General features: G+C 36.8%; 1 protein-coding gene across 1 annotated transcript; it reads left to right on the top strand.

The window, feature by feature from the left end:
- Positions 1-622: 622 nt before the first annotated feature.
- On the top strand, positions 623-20527 carry LOC134817458 (uncharacterized). Its single transcript, XM_063826597.1, has 3 exons — positions 623-665; positions 16801-18848; positions 20411-20527. Exons 1-3 carry the CDS (start codon positions 623-625, stop codon positions 20525-20527), a joined length of 2208 nt encoding a protein of 735 aa, XP_063682667.1.
- Positions 20528-21799: the final 1272 nt, after the last annotated feature.

The following is a 21799-nucleotide window of genomic DNA, read 5'->3' as shown; positions in this document are numbered from 1 at the left end:
GAACAAAATGATTGAATACATATGAGATGAGAGGTGGCAGCTAAGAAGCGTTCTGTAGAAGAAGTTGAAGTGTCGAAGTTTGGTTCAAGCAGGTATGGAGACTACTTGAGACAGTCTCCACCAGGCTGGCAGGTCTCCACGAGCCTGTGGTGAGAGGGGAGAATGTAGGTACGGGTCAAAATTCAGTAGCCTCCTGCTCTACCAAGCTACTATCGAGACGAAAAATGTCACATTCATACCTTCATGGCTCAGTGGTGACTGACGATCCGCTAGCAGCCGCTGAACTTGGATGAAGAGGCGTTATTTGGCAAGCGAGTGCTCTAAAAATGTCGAGTTTGGGAACTGTAGAAATGTGGAGGAGTGTTCTGGAAACTTAAAAATACGTACGAGCTGTTGAGAATAAAAGAGATAGTTGAGCTGAACTAGCAATGTGGTGGTTAGCAAGTGAGTGTCGCTTACCTTTGTTAGAAACACAGTGATTAGAGCTTGTGAAGATTTCTCGCGAGAGGCTGCAACGGTACCATGGTAACAGTACCATGGTAACAGTACCATGGTATTGTATACAAGGGTAACCTTTCTTTGGCACAATAGAGACTCATGCAAATACAATGTAAATGTAAACATGTGCAAAGTCAGCTCTGAGGGCAGTTTCCTTTATCTTAGAGGTACTTAATTGAAATGTATATAAAACAGAGAGAGCTTGATGAATGGAATGCTTGCACACCGTGAAGTGTGAGTAGGTGTTACTGGTAGGACACACAAGCACAAGTAGGTTAAACAGGAATACAATCACACTATGGTTGTATTAAACAGGAATTAAGCATGTTGTTGGGTTTTGTCACGACAATTCGACTGTAGAACTAATTACTGAACAGACTTGAAATGCCATGTTTCAATATAAGTCTCTAAGACATAAGTAAGTGCTCAAGTGGCACAACTTGTGCCACACAAATACCGTAACAACTAAGTCTAGGTGGTAGGTGGTGTCACCACGACAGCCGGACCGTATCAGATAATTAAGAACAAAGAACTGCAGTTAAATACGTGATACAGGTGCCATGTTTCAATAAGTTTGAGGATAAAGTACTGTGAATACTTCTCAGCCCGTGAAGCAACTGTCAACAATATTGCAATATTCTAAAAATACGCTCTAAAAAGTGAGTTCTAAGAATACGTATAAGAAAAAAAATGTGTACACTAAACGAATCATTCACCCGTGAAGAAGATGAGAAGACATTTTAAATTGTGTCTGAATTGCTTGGTTATCGCATTTTAAAAGAAGCTTCGTCAAACTAGTCCGGCTCCGAGTTTTCAATAAATCCAATAACCAATTCTAAAAATATAAGCTGTATGAAAATGTTAATTTTGAAAGTTTATAGCTGAATCTGTCAAATATTATCGTCCGAATCATGGAATGCGGATATTTTCTGAGGAAACTTTACTTTAATTAAGCTCGAGATTTATTGCTAATATAATATAATACAATAATTTATTGCTAATAGTGGCTGATAAACAAGAATCATTTCGGCTGACTGAGTTAGATGTTACATTTAGAAGGAAGCTATAGAAATACCTGCCGCACGTCACGAAGGCTGAAACCATTCAGGTGGGTTCCAGAAACTCTCACAAATTTTACAACGGATAAAAAATTCATAAAAAATACGTTCATACCAACTACCAATGGGTGTTGGGCTATGATGTTAAGTAAATTACCTGTTTGTGGCCTTGCGATATACTCATATAATTACTTAATTAGTCGTCCATAATCAGCAGGTAATTATTGGCCCAAGTATTTGCTGTAAGTTAGAAAAATAGAGGAGGTTATTTTATGGTGATGATGTAACTGGCTTGCGGGAATGTCATCTCGGGTGAATTAGCGTCACCCTGAAATGGTGGAGAACGCCACCGATCAGGAGTATGAGTGTTGTTTTGTTTGTGGATATTTCAACCTTATGTTGAAAAAATTACACACTCAATAAGTTGTTTTTACTGTACCAACACTCAACAGGCCTGAAGGTAAAGTATAAAAGTATGCATTATTGTAAATGAAACTACTAAGCTTTGGTCAGTAAACATATGAATCATCTACATTTTCTCAGATAACCTCAAGTCACCTAGAATAAAATGAAATTCATATTGCCAGAACCACAAGAATGTGATTGAAAACCATCTGGGGGTATGCATTACAAACTTGAAACCTGACACGAACGAATGTGTCGAATTAGCAGAAAAAAAAGCAGAAGAACTACGTCTACAGGCGGACAAAGTGTGGCGAATGAACTAACGAACCGAGAATAGCTGGTGTAAGATGCAGGTCAGGATTATAAAGTTATACTACTCTATTCTGCACATTTGTTAATTACATGACACTGGATATATTAATGTTGCCACTTGTTCTCTCCTGCATGACAAGTTTGAATATTTCTATATTTTAAGAATGTTATGTTTCTTTGAAGGGGACGATCCTATAACATAGTTGAGTTTCTATGGTACCGTTTTGAATGTTAGAATTTCATGGGAACCGGGAAGTTTCATGGATTCATAGAACTTAATTTTGGGAATAGGGTTTCTGGTACTTAACTTACAAAATTTACAGAGCTGCAATTTATTATGGCCATGTTAGAAGGGCTCGACAACCTTGCTGTATGTACTAACTGTAAAGGGCCGATCATGCCGGCTGCTGCAGTTTGCAGTAAAATGGGTTATGTGTATCAAAGTTGAAAGAAACATTTAAAATTTATAACCCTAATTATACAAAGGAAAAGTAATGATTTGAGACAGAGTCACTATAATATCCAGCTCACATTGACAATAGATATTGTTAACTATCTGTCAAATAGACTCTATAAAGTCTAAAAAGAATATGAACTTTTTCAAATAAGATATAAATAGTAATTTGAATTTAAAACAATTTATCAACGTTGACATCTATACAAACGATAAAGATCAAAGAAGACGTCATAGTTTATATACTAAAAATATAATAACTTATCATTAATGTTATAATGACTTTGATTAATTATTTTATTGTCTTGACTCTAGATGTTCGACTTAGTGGAGCAACGAATTAGGGTAGGAAACTTAAAACCTTCTTTGTCGGTTTTCCTCACTTACAGGTACACGCCAATCCATACTTCCTTGCAAAATACTGAACAAATGCCAAATCCATCTAATTAACTAACTTCTGAATGAAATCACAGACAATTCGAAGCATTACTTTCTTAGTTTTAGTAGTAGTAGAAAAACTAGCGTATCTGAAACCTTTTTTGTTAAACATATCAATTTACTCAGTGTCCTTATCTCTACTTCAAATATTACAGAATTCTGTGATTATCACGGGTAAAATATAAATCTAATAAATTATTGCCCCCTTTTGTAAAATTTGGCAAGAAACCGTAAAAAGAAACATATATCAAAAGTGGGATGAAAATGGTAAACGGGTTACGTTTTGTCGATCGTACATTTAAATTTCCATAATGTTTTTATTTGAAGCATCTAAGGATGGCAAAAAACAATAATTTGTTATTATTGAATAAAAACTAATCAAAATAAGTAATATAAGTTGCAGCGAATTGTAAAGTGGTAACAAAAATAGAGCACTTTCAAAAATGAAGCTGCTCCTGTCACCCACTAAATTTCATTGAGGTCTCATTTCCTGCCACTAAAGCTGTGTCGATGCTGGTTACAGTCGTTTCAAGAAGCAATGAACCCATCTTTACTAGCAATTATATAATCACAGAAATTCATCTAAACATTATTAATAGGAATGCCAAGTGCTTCAATCGAAATGGAAACACGAATCTAAATTCCAACATAGTAAGTATGCCATAATAAATATTGCAGCAGAACTGAGAAAGATATCAAATAAATAATAAAAAATGCTGAAAGTAAATGGAAAAGCCATTTTTACGCCGTGAAAAGCACTCCTCATTCAACTTACTCAACAAAATCGCCCGATTAACATTTTTAATGAAGTCAAGAGTTAGAAAAGTTAAGAATTATTTAAAACTACGAACAAAGGAACAAAGGAGTATCTTATTAACTGCTCAACGGACGTAAAATAAAAACACATTATAATACACATGGGATTAAACAGTATAATGATAATGGTACATGTGGAGCTTTCTAGTTCTACGCTGAGAGTTAGGAGAGATGAGACGATCACAAGATGCTTACTACTTATAACTACAGAGTTATTAAAAAGAGAGTGTGCCGTTCTAAAAGTATACATTTCTCAACAGACATACACACCTGTACACTTCATAATACCAGTGTAAGCTAACTTTTCCGTCTGCTTGCAATTTTTATTTACAAGTTTACAAGTTTAGTACAAGTTCCGAATACAAGTTGATTCTTAGCAGCTCATGCTCTAAAGCAACACGGCACCGATTTGCAAAATAACCGTACTGTAGCAGTCAAAGAATATTTGATCTTGCGAGGATATTTTCTGATGAAAATATGTGCAATTCATGAAAAGTCTTGAGTTTATCAACAATAATTCGGTGCCAGCCTTTGAAACACCAGCCTCCTTTGTCAGAGTGCATTTAGAGCAAGCAGCGGAATTTTTCATTGTATGAAACTTTTTCAGAAGGAGACTGAGAAAGAAAGGACAAATGAATTAACAGCTTCCAACAATAACAGCTTCCAAAAATGCCCAGTACGTACCTACGAAACGATCAGTGAAAAGTTACAGCCTCACCCAAAAAAATACAGAGACAGATTTGTGAACAACATGCTTTGTCCACAAAATATAGAAACAGATTTGTGAACAACATGCACACAGTGCTGGTGGTGTTTGTAAAGCGTGTAAACATATCATGGTATTGATTTTAAAACATGTGGTCCTACTCCTTAGTCAACTCTTAGACGACAAACTTGGTTGACTAAGAGTTCCAAATGGTTTATAAACCATACAATTTTTACATAATTATATAAATATTGTATTTTCATATAAATATAACAATTGATAGCCTCATTTAGTAGTAAGGGAAGGAATATCAGTCTGTGAATAAATTTGTACCTAACAAAGGTTTCGATACAGGAATGTGATAACCATAGTCCAACGAACCACAAAAAAGAGTTAGACTGAAACTAATGGGGAAAACTTTGTTGACTCTTGAACAATTTTTTCAAGCGCTCATACGCCCCAACCTAAGTCATAAGTCATAACTTGATTTTGAAAGGTGTGTGAAATCTCTACTCAGCACATTTAAATATGCGTTATTAATGATAAGTGTTATTAATAATAAGCGATAAGTTCATATCGCTCGTGCGCGGCACCCGACAACCATAGGATGATGGACGATGGTAGTCGGGTGCCGCAAAAATACCCTTAAATGCTTATTTCTCGAGTTATTGGCGAAAACATTATTTTAACTTCTGAAAGTCAACCAAATTTACAGGAGCTTGTTATTTAGAAACAAGAAGCTCCTACTGTCACTGACTTTTGAATATGTGCGACAGTCTGACGGTCATAATATCTTTAATAAACCGTTTCAAGATAATAGAAATAGGGTACTACGAGTACGCGAAACAAGAAAAATAGTATCCTAGCTAAATAGCATAGATGATACGTACGAACTCTACGAACTCCTCAGTGACAACGAACTCTACGAACTCATCAACCCAAAATTACGAACTCTTGAGGAGTTCGTTTTGTACAACTTACGTAAAATGAAATTAAACAGAAATTGTATTTACAATTCAGCCAATTCAACACATAACATACGATTGTAAAACAACTAAATATATTGGTACTCGAAACTTCTACCACGCGTCGCGTGTACACTGTACATTTCACAGTACAAGGACTGGTCGATCGACTGGAACATTCTGGCGCCAATAGTTTGCGCGCGCACGTTCCCTGGACACGTTGCAGAAAACTTCAACTTGTACTTCTGGCGTTGCGTTTCGTTTTCTTCTGCTGTAAACAGCTGTGATCACACCGAATGTACATTGTACATTCAGTGTTCATGTATGATGTATACATTTTATTTTGCCATGTACAGCAGACTGAACTATTTGAAATTGAAGTGCACTGTGTATAGACTTATAGGTATAGTTGATGATTCAAATGTCATTGTAGGTACAACTTTCAGCAGTAAAGTAGACAGTGTACAGTACTACAGTAAAGTTGATATAATAATGTACAGTTTATAGTTATCTGTATGCATAGTTTGGTACGTGATAACGCCTGCCAAGATCGTTATTTTTACCCCAATAAATATCTGAGATCATGCGAGAAATCCTGAGCTGATTACTTTAAAAAAAAAAACATTTTCCATGTTTTTTTTTGAAAAATTGACTAACGAACTCCAACGAACTCTAACGAACTCCAAATTTTGAACGAACTCCACGAACTCTACGCCAAAAATCAACGAACTCCGCATCTATGCTAAATAGTGTAATTAGACCAACCCAGATCGTATGATCTGAAGATCTTCCAAGAAAGTATTGTGGTGGGGGATTTAAGTACTGTGGTTGAAGATTGGGTAGAGGCTAGTCCGGTGCCACAGGATTCAGGCGAAGATTCAATTTCATAGAGAAGGGTACAGCTGTTGAAGTTGGAGCAAAATATAGTATTGCTTTTAATTATAAGTTGGGAGTTATGACGTAGTTATCAAGCGTTTTTATGATCAGATCGCGTGGTCCACAGCAATCAAGCAGTTGATTAGGTTCTCATAGTGTTTGAAAACATAATAGTTCTGAAAATTCGAACGTCCGGAAATTTAGTGAACAGTCTAAAGAATGTTTTAAAAATTGGAAATTTCAACAACAATATTTAAAACTAATCCAGTAACACGTGCAAACAGCAATGCGCGGCATTTTCCCAGAGGACTCCGCACGTGAACTTAGTGAGGTATTTATGAAAACCTTGTAGTGTATGTTGCTGTGTAGCGTTAAGTTTTCATCAACAACATACAGATTTACACCAATCTCTTGCAAACAATGGCACTTTCACATCTGAAACCGGAGAGATATGAGCTAGTTCGCCTTCCGTACGACATGTACTGTCCGGTGTCCCTCAGTGCAAAACAAGATCGAGGACAGCAGGATAGCAGGACAGCGGGATAGCGGGACAGCGGGACAGTGGGACAGTGGGACAGTGGGACAGCGGGACAGCGGGACAGCGGGACAGCGGGACAGCCGATATCATGATTCATATCAAAATGAACATTCATTTGAAAACAATTAACGCGGTTATTATTTGATGATTAAGATAGATTCCTCGAATGAGTGATGAATGATATGATAGCAAATCATATCAAAAAGTTATCTCAATTGGGCATACATTAAATTAGGTATAAACCCCAAAGCTTATTCGCACTGACTTTTGGCCCCTGAAATATGCTGTATAATCCTATTTTAGATAGGAATTTAAAAATGGAACTTTGAACGATTCGAACTGAACTCTTTGAAAACCACCAAATTGCACGGATATTTCTTATGACTGACGTTATATAATCCAACAATAGATGTGACTTTTAAACTGATAACTTTCAACGATAATCTAAAACTCATCAAGGCCATTAGCTGAAAACCCCTTACTGTCACTATATTCGAAAAATTTAACTTAAGCTGTCGACCTTGAAATATGTAACATCTCGTCGAATGAAATTAAATAGTGAATAAATACACGTGTTAAAGTTAGCAGAGTTTTTATGTGCGTTTATTATATAATATGTAACGCATTAATTTTGTGGCATTTCTTAATTCGACAACTTTGAATTCACTTAGTAAACTGCCGGTACCATTGTGGTTCGTACGAGAGAGGTCTCACTTTTACTGTGTGGAGATATTCAAGATTTTTGACCACGTACTTATATTACGCTCATAAAAAGAACAAGAACACAAGCATGTGCCACAAGAAAAAGGTACGCTCACTAATAACAAAACAAGTTTTAAAAGCGAACAAGACAATTACCACTTACAATATAATTAACAAATAATCCTCAACAATCACTTCCAACCAACCCACTTATATAAACAGTGTAATGGTACTGTCCTCACTCTGAGCTCTTAAACCCAGTTTTGGACTATTCCTTGGTCGGAGAACCAGGCTTCATGTGGGCTACCTGGAAATCTTGCAGGTATAGGTTCAATAGGTAGGCAGGTATAGCAGGTGTCGGGGTGATGAAAGGCCAGGTTTGTGCTGGTTTGTGTTGGACCCCTGAACTGTCACTTATACTGCTCCGAATGTTGGATATTTTCATTATGATTGAGTAATTGTTCAATTTAAGTTTACGGACCTTGAAAAGCAAAGGAATGCAAGTTACCATGGCAGTGGAATGCAAGTTACCAATACCATGGCAAGTTACCATGGCCCATCAATCGGTAAATTCTTATTTTTTACCACTCAGAAAATCTATTTTTAAGCATAATCTGTTGTACAAGAAAAAAACAATGGTTAGTCAATATGCGCTTAATGGCATATAGAGCTGTTAGGGTAGTTATATAACAAACAACACATTTTCATTATCTGAGTTACATTAAAACATCTCGAGTCCGGGCCTCTCGGTATAGACTATAGAGATTAGAGGGGTTCATATGATCCGGTTCTCCAGTATCTGCAGCCTCTCAACGTAGCCTATAGATCCTTATTGTGGTGAAATACAGCTCGATATTTACTCAGATCACCACCAAATGTGAGCTATGATTATGTACAGTTCTTGCACAAAACAAGTTAATTAACTAAAAGTTTGAGGGAAAGGAAGAGGCCTGGTTATAACGACATACCCGGTATAGAGAGGCACAGTATAAAGAGGTTTTACTGCAGTACAGTTAGTTGACAGATAGGGTCTAGTCTCTGCACGTGAGACTTTAAAAACAGACTGCTTCAGGAACAGAATCATGGTATTGTGACAGTCCAACTATAAGAGTATAAGATACGACACGAGATTGGTTGTTAGATAAATTATATAAGCATGAGTATTATCATTGAGCTCCGTAATGTGCCAACTGTTGTCAACAAGTTGGTGTTCTGAAAAACTTCGTGCCTGCAGAGTACAGACTGGAGAACTCGGATGATGTTAGCTAGAATCTAGCTTGTTTCATCCAAGTTCTTCAGTCTGCACTCTGCAGTTCTCCTAGTTGCTAGATATTCCGAACTTACAATGTGAAACTCGGTTATTTATCATGTTGTTAACAAGATAGAAGAAAACTGTGTAACTTAACAAGATGGAACAAAACCGTGTAACTTAACAAGATAGAACAAAACCGTGTAACGTAACAAGATGGAACAAAACCGTGTAACTTAACAAGATAGAAGAAAACCGTGTAACTTAACAAGATGGAACAAAACCGTGTAACTTAACAAGATAGAACAAAACCGTGTAACGTAACAAGATGGAACAAAACCGTGTAACTTAACAAGATAGAACAAAACTGTGTAACGTAACAAGATGGAACAAAACCGTGAAACGTTACAAGATGGAACAAAACCGTGTAACGTAACAAAATGGAACAAAACTGTGTAACTTACCAAAATAGAACAAAACCATGTAACTTAACAAGATAGAACAAAACTGTGTAACGTAACAAGATAGAACAAAACCGTGTAACTTAACAAGATAGAACAAAACCGTGTAACTTAACAAGATAGAAAAAAACCGTGTAACGTAACAAGATGGAACAAAACCGTGTAACGTAACAAAATGGAACAAAACTATGTAACTTAACAAGATAGAACAAAACCGTGTAGCTTAACAAGATAGAACAAAACCGTGAAACTTAACAAGATACAACAAAACTGTGTAACGTAACAAGATGGAACAAAACCGTGTTACTTAACAAGATAGAAAAAAACCGTGTAACTTAACAAGATGGAACAAAACTGTGTAACTTAACAAGATGGAACAAAACTGTGTAACTTAACAAGATGGAACAAAACCGTGTAACTTAACAAGATAGAACAAAACCGTGTAACTTAACAAAATAGAACAAAACCGTGTAACTTAACAAAATAGAACAAAACCGTGTAACTTAACAAAATGGAACAAAACCGTGTAACTTAACAAAATGGAACAAAACCGTGTAACTTAACAAAATAGAACAAAATCGTGTAACTTAACAAGATAGAACAAAACCGTGTAACCTAACAAGATAGAACAGAACCGTGTAACGTAACAAGATAGAACAAAACCGTGTAACTTAACAAAATAGAACAAAACCGTGTAACTTAACAAAATAGAACAAAACCGTGTAACTTAACAAAATGGAACAAAATCGTGTAACTTAACAAAATGGAACAAAACCGTGTAACTTAACAAAATGGAACAAAACCGTGTAACTTAACAAGATAGAACAAAACCGTGTAACCTAACAAGATAGAACAGAACCGTGTAACGTAACAAGATAGAACAAAACCGTGTAACTTAACAAAATGGAACAAAACCGTGTAACTTAACAAGATAGAACAAAACCGTGTAACGTTACAAGATAGAACAAAACCGTGAAACTTAACAAGATACAACAAAACTGTGTAACGTAACAAGATGGAACAAAACCGTGTTACTTAACAAAATAGAAAAAAACCGTGTAACGTAACAAGATAGAACAAAACCGTGTAACTTAACAAAATAGAACAAAACCGTGTAACTTAACAAAATAGAACAAAACCGTGTAACTTAACAAAATGGAACAAAACCGTGTAACTTAACAAAATGAAACAAAACCGTGTAACTTAACAAGATAGAACAAAACCGTGTAACCTAACAAGATAGAACAGAACCGTGTAACGTAACAAGATAGAACAAAACCGTGTAACTTAACAAAATGGAACAAAACCGTGTAACTTAACAAGATAGAACAAAACCGTGTAACTTAACAAGATAGAACAAAACCGTGTAACGTTACAAGATAGAACAAAACCGTGTAACTTAACAAAATAGAACAAAACCGTGTAACGTAACAAGATAGAACAAAACCGTGTAACTTAACAAAATAGAACAAAACCGTGTAACTTAACAAAATAGAACAAAACCGTGTAACTTAACAAAATGGAACAAAACCGTGTAACTTAACAAAATGGAACAAAACCGTGTAACTTAACAAGATAGAACAAAACCGTGTAACCTAACAAGATAGAACAGAACCGTGTAACGTAACAAGATAGAACAAAACCGTGTAACTTAACAAAATGGAACAAAACTGTGTAACGTAACAAGATGGAAAAAAACCGTGTAACGTAACAAGATAGAACAAAACCGTGTAACTTAACAAAATAGAACAAAACCGTGTAACTTAACAAAATAGAACAAAACCGTGTAACTTAACAAAATGGAACAAAACCGTGTAACTTAACAAAATGGAACAAAACCGTGTAACTTAACAAAATAGAACAAAACCGTGTAACTTAACAAAATAGAATAAAACCGTGTAACTTAACAAAATGGAACAAAACCGTGTAACTTAACAAGATAGAACAAAACCGTGTAACGTTACAAGATAGAACAAAACCGTGTAACTTAACAAAATAGAACAAAACCGTGTAACGTAACAAGATAGAACAAAACCGTGTAACTTAACAAAATAGAACAAAACCGTGTAACTTAACAAAATAGAACAAAACCGTGTAACTTAACAAAATGGAACAAAACCGTGTAACTTAACAAAATGGAACAAAACCGTGTAACTTAACAAGATAGAACAAAACCGTGTAACCTAACAAGATAGAACAGAACCGTGTAACGTAACAAGATAGAACAAAACCGTGTAACTTAACAAAATGGAACAAAACTGTGTAACGTAACAAGATGGAAAAAAACCGTGTAACGTAACAAGATAGAACAAAACCGTGTAACTTAACAAAATGGAACAAAACCGTGTAACTTAACAAAATGGAACAAAACCGTGTAACCTAACAAGATAGAACAAAACCGTGTAACGTAACAAAATAGAACAAAACCGTGTAACGTAACAAGATGGAACAAAACCGTGTAACGTAGTTACGTAACTATTCATTTTATGCACAATCAATATATATGACGAAATTTCAAAGGCTGATTTCATTTTCTGTGGAATGTGTGTGGAAGAAGACAAATCCCTAACAAATAGTAGCTCTTATAACTGTTTATATGTACACAAAATTCTATATATCATTATTTGTATGACGCACTGTAAGATTTGTTGTTTATGAAATGAAACTAGTCTCTGAGACTGGATTTACTGTTTTTTTATTAAATACTTTTCAAATTTTACAGAGTTCAGCAATAAATGAATATAAAATAGAATCGTTCAAAATATCGCCCCCATCTGTAAAATATGATGGGCACCCAAACACGGTAAACACATAGTGAACTATGTCCGCAATTACTTGGACCCAATACATCGAATTAATCTAAATCCAAAAATTTATGAAAAACTATTTAATAACAAATCCATGGTGAATAACTGTGGATAAAGATTCAAAATTGGTATTTCAATACGTAAAATTCCAGATACATTAGATACAAGTCTGATATGGTCATTAATGTGTGAGAAGGTGTGTGGGGGAAGTCTGACATGATGTTGAAAGTATAGGAAGGTGATAGAAAGAAAAAAATAATAATAATATGGGGAGCAAAGAGATTAGGCTAGACTGTTGTTTCACTATCCAATAAACATTTCCATAGATGCTTAGTGACCTCAGATATGAAAAGACTAGTATTCAAAATACGAATAAAAATGAAAGTATTGTCAATGTTCGGGCCCAAGTTAATATGAGTCCTAAATTATGGAAAGGTTTTGAAACAACGCGTCATTTATAGCGCCATAATAGACTTGAGAATGTTTTAAACTTGTGCTATATTAAAGATTTGTAAAAAAATGTATTCAGAATATCTAAATTTAACTATCTGTCAAAATTCATTGTCCGATATAAGAACATTGACTGACATTAGGACACTGCCTTGATTTGACGAAAGTTAACGAATTAAAATCTCACGCAAGAAAATTGGTAACAAAAATGTTATTTTATTGTAATATTGTACTTTTCTCGAAGAGTAAATTAAGAACAGGTGCTTGCATTCCTATAGAATTAATGTGTTTAGGTCTAAACTCTAACTACTTTACTTTTAGACCTTGACAAATTCAGTGAGTCGCATATTTTTAGCTAGTCTGTGGACAGATGCTTAATTTATGTTACTTTATGTAACAGATGCTTAATTTATGTTACTTTATGTAACAGATGCCATCAACAAATAAAATGAACTCATCCGGGGTTAGAAATTTCATTATTTACCTATGACAATATAAAATCTCAATCAATATAAAATCAGCATAAAAGTTCTAAAGACACTCATTAAAGTCACGCTGTATCTTTTAATCGCGTGTGCATCTGTGACAAAACTATCTGTGCGGGCAATACAGAGCGCAAATAAAGTTAAAGTTAAATAATAATAAATAAAACGAGTGGAGGCCACTAAATTCCTTGAACTGGAACAAATCCTAATGATAGTTAGATTCTCTACACTGACGTAAGCCTTCTTGAGATCTAAGATACACAATGTTTTATGTAATCTAATTAATTGTTAATCTTCTATCGAGAACCAAAGATAACTAAGTCTAGACTTGATTAGATATTTTTTCTAATGTCTAGCTTTAGTCACACCGACTTACATAGTAACCATGGTAACGTAATATTAGTATTATTATTAGATGCCATCGTGATCTACTGAACTTTTTTATAAAAATAAATGTCCTTCGTAACTATCATTCCTCTAAATTGAAATACGACAAAGGAGTAATTTTTGAATCAGTATGAAGGGTGGTGTGAAGATGAGGTGTAACTCGGCGTAGAAAGGTGCAGGCGAGGAAGTTTAAACATGAAGTAATAAATTATACATATCAAACAAGCCTAAAATCAAGTTTAGAAAAGAAGAACATGAGGTATCATCACGTGTTTTAATGACGTGGAAGGTGGAGCGAAGATAATAAGGGTTAATTACTGAAATTAATTACTAACTTAGTAACATGACGGAGAATCCACCTTGCTTATCCCAACGTTTTAGGCACCTTAAATTTACATGAAGTTGCAATACAATTTCTACAGAATTCAAAATGCATTTAAATCGAATAAATCGCGTTAAAACTTAAATCCCCTTCTAATCATAGCGCACGTACGTACGTGTGCATCTGCTACAAATCGATCTTGAGCAAAGAGCAAGTCAAAAATAAGTTTAAACGAATGGAGGCATTTAAACCTCATTAACTATAACAACTTTTAATCATAGTAAGATTTCTTTACAGCGAATTGGCTTATAACGTTAAGGCTTCCTAAGATCTTACTAACACAATTTTTCGTGATCTAATTAGCTTTAAATGGAGCTATACAATTCATCAACTAATTAGGGGTCGTTCACACATAATCATATTACGTAATCAGCCGAGGGGGAGGGGGTGTTTCCAGATGATTACGCTAGTGTAATTTTGACACAATAGTTATGTGTAAAAATGATTATGGAGGGGGGGGCGTTAAAAATTGGCAAAAAAGTTATATGTGAATGACCCCTTGTACGAAGAGATGAAATTGTTTGTCTGTTAGCCCCTGGCCCCACAGGTATGGTAATTAACACAATTAATTATGGTAATTTGACACAGCCTAAAATTCACAGTTCTTATCTAATTGTACATTGTAACGTGTTTCCTGCCATTAAAAATGATAGAAAGTTCAAAAGTTAACTTTTTACATCTGCATAAATGCAGACTTAAACTTAAAGCGGTGACAGAAAATTAGTATAGTTTGGAAGGTCTGTAGTACATACTCTGTAGTCTGTACTTTGTAATGAATCCTATGTGTTATATGATAACTGTGAAAGAATTAATCGGAGCGTGGGTAGCTTCAATCACAAGTCAAATATCTGAAGAGAAATACAGTGTAAACTTGATGTATTATAGTGGGGGGGTGACACGTCCGTCTATGTCCGCTTGTCTCATAGAATCCAAAAAGGACAGGACAGGACAGGACATAGGCGGACATTGGCGGACATTGATGGACATTAGCGGACAGCTAAATTAGCTAAATTTTGCTAAATTTGGTTAAATTTTGCTTAATTTTGTTAAAATTTGCTAATGAGGCAGGGTGATACTTTTTCAAAAAAGTCACATTTTATGTGGTTCACCCTGTAGATCCTGTTTTAAAGGTATTTTGACTTTTGAGGCACGAAGTGAGATGTCGAGGATTGTTCATGTTGTACTAGGTGGATACTAGATCTAGAGTCCTCATGTGATGTGATCTTGTCATACGTTGTATGACCCGCCGCGCACGAGTGCGCGGCTCCCCCTGTATCGTCAAAACTCTACTATAGTGAAGCGACAGTGGGGGTCACCACGTGATACAAATGTGATCAACAGCTTGTTAGTGTACGGCCAGCACGATCCTGTCCTCAACTAGTAAATCACGTATCGATGGATCAGATCTCAATGGATCACATCAGCATTAGAACATTGGGAGCAACGTCACGAGATTACCCGTGAGCCTGTGAAATACAAATGTGAACCGAAATTACAATATGATCCCAAATTCGGACAGATGTCGCCAAAAACGACTCCTGTCCGACAGCGACATCTGTCCGAAATCCCTAATTCGGCTGTCGGACAGATGTCGATTGTCGCTGTCGGACAGATGTCGCTGTCGGACAGATGTCGCCCAATCATTGAATGGCAAGTTATCCAGCACGTTTCTTTGCAAGGACACCGAGAGGGCTTGGCACTTTTGTGGGTGGAACTTCATTTGGTTTCTCACTGACCAATCATACAATCTATTAATGTCATTTTGGATTATGTGATGGTCAGGGTAACCAAGAATCTCCCTCCAAATTTTAGTGTCATCTGCATAAAGGGTGATATTGGTGCCTTCAGAGAAACAGGAGAACATGCCATTTATAAATATTACAAACAATAGAGGGCCTAGTATAGAACCTTGAGGGACACCAGACCGAACTGGTTGAGAGGAAGACGTTTGGCCTCCTATCACTACTTTTTATTGTCGCCCCTCAAGATAGGACTTGATCAATTTAAGCATTAGTCCATCGACATTAAAAATATTCTTTAATTTTAATGAGGTCACGCGAAACGCTATCAAAAGCTTTCGCAAAATCAAAATATATTATATCAATCCTGGACCTGCTGTTCAGTGCAAGTGCAAGATTGTCCGTGAAAGGTATCATTTGGGTTGTGCATGAACGTTCATTAACAAAACCGTGTTAAAAGTAAAGTAAAGTAAAATTTATGACATTACATCATCACACAGTTTATGCTACACGGATAAGTGTGTATCGTACTGTGTGTATAATTTGTGTATAATGGGGAATAGACTATTACCGGTTTAGCCGGATTTACTTGGACTAAATTTAGTGTTGAACAGTTGCACCTGTGCTACAGTTTGTGTTATGTTTAAGTTTAAGTGACGTTAGTTTTCCAATTCGTAGTTGTTTAGTACTTTCATGTTTTGTTTAGTTTTGTAATCAGTGTATGTCATAATTCTTCGTATCGTAGTATTTAATATATTTTTCTGTCAGAGTTTTACCACATATGTTCCTTGTCGTTACATTTAATTTTAATTAAATTTCAGAACTGATGAAGATGTAGACCATCGAAAATATTTTTGTGATTAACTGCTTGTTTCATTTGTTGAGCTTGCTAGTGGAGGAAAAACAGAATTTGCACCTATCAACATCATCACACATGTCTACAAAATATCATCGCATTATGTGAAAAAATATAAAATAAATATATCCCCACCAACATTGAACATAAATTATTAAATTAAAAAATGTATCTAAAAACATTATCCTATTTTAAAAACCTAAGCAAACTTTCAAGAGATCAAGAGACAGGGAGTCGGTCTCAGTCTTTCAAAACGAATCAGAAACTCCCTGATATCGTTCACTCCCACATCGGAGCGGGTTTTAACTGCTAGGCTGCATAGTAAGCAAATCAACATCTCTGTTGTTGTGGCCTATGCTCCAACTGAGGGTGCAGAGGAGAGTGAGAAAGATAAGTTTTATAGGACACTCACAGATACATTTGATGGGCTACCTCGTCACGATATCAAGTTACTGCTCGGCGATTTTAATGCAAAAGTAACATCAGGCAGATATGGAAGTGAAGCGGTCATCGGTGGGGAATCACTCCATAGCTCATCAAATGACAACGGGACAAGACTTGTGGATTTCTGTGCGACGAACCAGCTTGTCATCGGGGGAACTCTCTTCGAGCACAAGAAAATTCACAAGGGAACATGGCGGTCCCCCAACGGGCTCACCGTCAATCAGATAGATCATATCTGCATTGGAAAGCGGTTTCGTCAGTCACTTTTTGATGTTAGGGTATGTCGCGGGGCAGACATCGGCTCCGATCATTATCTGGTTCTAGGACTGCTGAAAATCAAACTTCAGTCAGTGACAAAGATCAACGCCAACAGGCCCAATGTGCCTGCCATTGAGCGCCTGAGGGATAGTACTACGGTTACAGAGTACAATGTGGCTCTTCAAAACCGATTTGCAAGTCTGGATAGTGAGGTCAACCTCGAGGATATGTGGCGTAATCTCAGTCAGACCGTCACTGATGTCTCACTGGAGGTACTAGGCAAAAGACCCCGGAAGGCAAAGGAGCAACACCTGTCACGGAAGACCAAGGATTTATTGATTCAGCGGGCACAGTTTAAGCGCAAAGACCCAAACTCGGACGCTAACAGGTCAGAGTATTCTAAACTTAATAAGTTAGTCAAGAAAAGCAGCAAGCTAGACGACAATAACTGGGCAGTTAGAGTAGCTACTGATCTTGAGGAAGCAGCGAGCAAAGGTCAGCAGCGTGAGGTATGGGCAAAGATCAAGAAGATCTCTGGTAAGAACAAGAAGCCTCAAGCATCTTGTGTCCGGGACAAGGACGGTAGGAAGATCACGGATCCCCAACAGCAGAGGGATAGGTGGAAGGAGCACTTTACTGAACTTCTGAACCCTCCATTATCAAGTGTCGACCTTGCCGACCTTGATACAGTACCACCCCAACCCCACTTTAACTCTCTCTCTTGTTCGGCTGGACCACCCACCAGAGACGAGATTAGTTATTCCCTGACAAAGCTTAAGAACAACAAAAGCCCAGGAGTGGACGGGATAACTAACGAGCAACTGAAGTATGGTGCGAGTGCTCTAGTTGATCAACTAGAGTGTCTATTCAAGAAAGTGTGGGAAGAAGAGACTGTTCCTGAAGATTGGTTAAAGGGTGTGATCATTGTTATTGGGAAGAAAGGAGACACTTCAGTCTGCGGGAACAACAGAGGGATCACCTTAAGGTCTACAGCATCTAAGCTTTTTCAGATGATTCTTCTTAAGCGGTTACATGCTGGTATGGAGTGTCTTCTCAGGGAGAATCAGTGCGGATTTAGACAGAACCGCTCATGTATTGATCAGATTTATTCTCTCCGAACTATTATTCATAACTGTCTTGAGTTTAACATTCCTCTTTACATTAATTTTGTCGATTTCAAGGCAGCGTTCGATTCTATCAGAAGGGACTTTATTTGGTGCAGTATGAGACACTATGGGCTGCCTGAAAAATATGTCAGAATATTTCAGTCATTTTTTGGGGGTACCATGAGTGCCGTGAGGGTTAATGGGGAGCTGACAGACTGGTTTGATGTTAACTCAGGCACAGGTCAGGGTGACATTCAAGCACCTCCTGTCTTTAATTTCTGCCTAAACTTTTCTGCATTTCTGGCTGAGACCAACAAGATCATCAGTCAAGGCGCAGTGCTGCAGAAAGAGACGAAGACGGTCGAGGAAAAGGTCATTTTGGACACCGATTATGCTGATGACATGGCTATTATGGACAACTCAGGGGAAGGCCTACAGGAGTCAACTGATCTATTAGTTCATTACAGCTCCTACGCTGGGCTCAGAATAAATGCAAAGAAGACCCAATGCATGGCTGTAAGCAAGTGCGCCTCCCAGCGACCTTTCATCAAGGATGATTGTATTGAGCTGTCGGTTGAGGGTGAACCCGTTGAGCAGGTAAGCAACTTTGTCTACCTGTGTGCAACTATCAGTGGGGATGGGACAATCAACAGAGACCTGGATGTCCGTATCCAGAAGGCTAATGGCGCCTTTCATCAGCTCTGGAACATTTGGAATAGCAGAACTATAAAGACTCCAACCAAGATCAGGATCTATAGGGCTGCTGTCCTCACCATCTTGTTGTATGGAGCTGAAGTCTGGAACACCACCAAAAAGCAGATGAAACGCTTCGAGGTTTTCCATCAAACCTCCTTGAGAAGGATCCTTAGGATTAAATGGTTCTTTCATGTGACCAACGAAGAAGTTCTTAGGAGGGCTGGCATCAAGTCAGTCGAGACTTTCATCAGTGCTGCCAGGCTACGTTGGTATGGACATGTAGTTAGAATGCCAGACTCTAGACTACCGAGGTTTCTGTTGAACTGGAAGCCAAATTATGGAAAGAGGTCAAGGGGCAGACCCCGTAAGAACTGGAAGTCCTGCGTACTCGAAGATGCTGCTAAGTTTACAGGTGTTGAAAACATCGACAACAACACGACAGAAGCTTTGGCTACCAACCGAGTACAGTGGAGACATATGTTACGCCGCCAACGCGATGTGTGTGATGCAGGCCACTCCAACGACTAGGAGGAGACCTTACCATGTAACATGTATGTATGTAAGCAAACTTTCCAGTGGAATAAAGATTTATAAAACGTTTCTTCGCCGCATAGGGATGATAGATAATCATTATGTTTTTCTTTATTATTGACATAACTGGCTCCCTCAATTCTTACTAAAACTTCATTAGATACATTCCAAAAATAGCAATCATTTGTAATACTTTTAGAAATCATATCTTTCTTGAATCCTTCTCACCTAATTTTAAAGCCTAAAACTGTCACAGAGTTCTTGACGTCAGGAGGGAGTTTGTTCCAGTATGGAATAACTCGCTCCGGGAGAAATAACTTCTGGATATTCTTGATTTTAGTTAAACTTCTACTACATCTGTTGCTTGAAACAAGATTAAGACCGGATTTGCTAACATTAAACATCCCCGATCCATAATCAGTCAAACCACTTGTTACTTAAAAAGCTTCTATGAGGTCCCCACGTATTCGCCGCTCTGCCAGCGTTGTCAAATTGAGGATTTCCAGTCTACGGCTATTTTTTTTTTTATTTGAAAATTCAATTAACTATTATATATAAATCAAGCGTTACATTTCAGCCATGCAAAATTAGAATGACATATTTTGATAAACTAATTGATAAATGTTACTGCAATATAAGTTGCTTAATGTTTGGCCGGATGACAACTAACTAAAAGAGAAAAATAAACTTGATTACATAATAATTAATTCGGCTGAACCAACACATAGCAAGAGCCACATTAACGTTGGGGCCGTCTATATATAAGGAAGAGTACCCGCCTCATCAATTAGACGGGTAAACCGCCTCTGGGCGCTCCCCAGCTCCAAAACAGTCCACAAACTTCCATGAGCCGCAGGTGGATTCCACAATTGGATTTGGACACAATACTCAAGATGAAGTCTTATTAAAGCTTTATATAATTATATAGCAATCATAACAACTTTTTCTCTAATAACTAAATTACTAACAATCCGACAAATCATACGATTTGCCTTAGAGATACACGCTTTGATCTGTTCGTTCAGGGAGCTATTGGGTAATAACCCCCAAACACCAAATCTTTTTCCTGTGTAGATACTTCAAGTTCTATACCATTTACCTTATAATTTAAAATAGGATTGTTGTTAAAATTAATATGCACTACTTTGCACTTGGCAGGATTAAATTGTAAAAGCCAAATACTTTCCCAAACTTCTAATTCTTCAATTTTACCAAAACCCATAATCATGGGTAGAGTGGACCGCTGCCAGTGTCTCTCTTTCCCAAACAAAAGGAAATGATATTAATTTGATTGACCGTTCTCAAATGCAAAATGATACCGAGAATGAAATCGGTCGCTCGCTTTTCCCATTCATTCACGGCTTACGAATTGTAATAATTTTCGATTGATTACATGTCAATTAGATGCTGTAAAAATCTCTTTGGGTTGCGTTCGGGTCGATACCTAGTATTTCGGGGTAAGGGTGGTAGTTATCACTTATTGCATTAGCTGAAGTTTATTGAATCTTTATAGCCGAGTACAGCTGCCTTTGGGTAGTTCTTCTTAATCTATTACAATTGTAAATGAATGGGAAAAGCGAGCGACCGATTTCATTCTCGGTATCATTTTGCATTTGAGAACGGTCAATCAAATTAATATCATTTCCTTTTGTTTGGGAAAGAGAGACACTGGCAGCGGTCCACTCTACCCATGATTATGGGTTTTGGTAAAATATCATCTCTTTTTGATTATAATGTCAGGGTACTTTATAAAGTCGAAATATAAACTGGTATCTTCATTATAATAAGGAGGAAGTTTCAACGATTTCGAAATTTTTCCTTTAAAAACATTTCCTTGTGTTTAGGTAAGCATATCAGTCGATCACTGACTGAATATACCACTTAATACTCATTCAAGTTGACATTAAATTCATATATAATGACATTAAACTGTCGTGGCAAAGCAGAATTTGTTGGAAATCACGAATGAGCAAAATTCTCACCTTTCGCACGTGCAAACTTTGAGCGGACGTTGCATGCGCATCCAATATTGAATCGCCGTAAATTTTTGCATGTAATTGTTTTATATATAGCTTGATAAGCATATGCAAAGTTTGAAAGCATTTCAAGAAGAACTGTAATCACAACGGCACTCTAAAGTTGACAGAAAATGACGAAAACAGCAATTTTCAGTGATTTTA

This window comes from Bolinopsis microptera, chromosome 6 (genome assembly GCF_026151205.1).
Source record: "Bolinopsis microptera isolate Bmic1 chromosome 6, MBARI_Bmic_1.0, whole genome shotgun sequence".
Taxonomy (NCBI): Eukaryota; Metazoa; Ctenophora; class Tentaculata; order Lobata; family Bolinopsidae; genus Bolinopsis; species Bolinopsis microptera.
The sequence above is the reverse complement of the archived record's forward strand: the minus strand, read 5'-3'. Positions and strand labels throughout refer to the sequence as shown.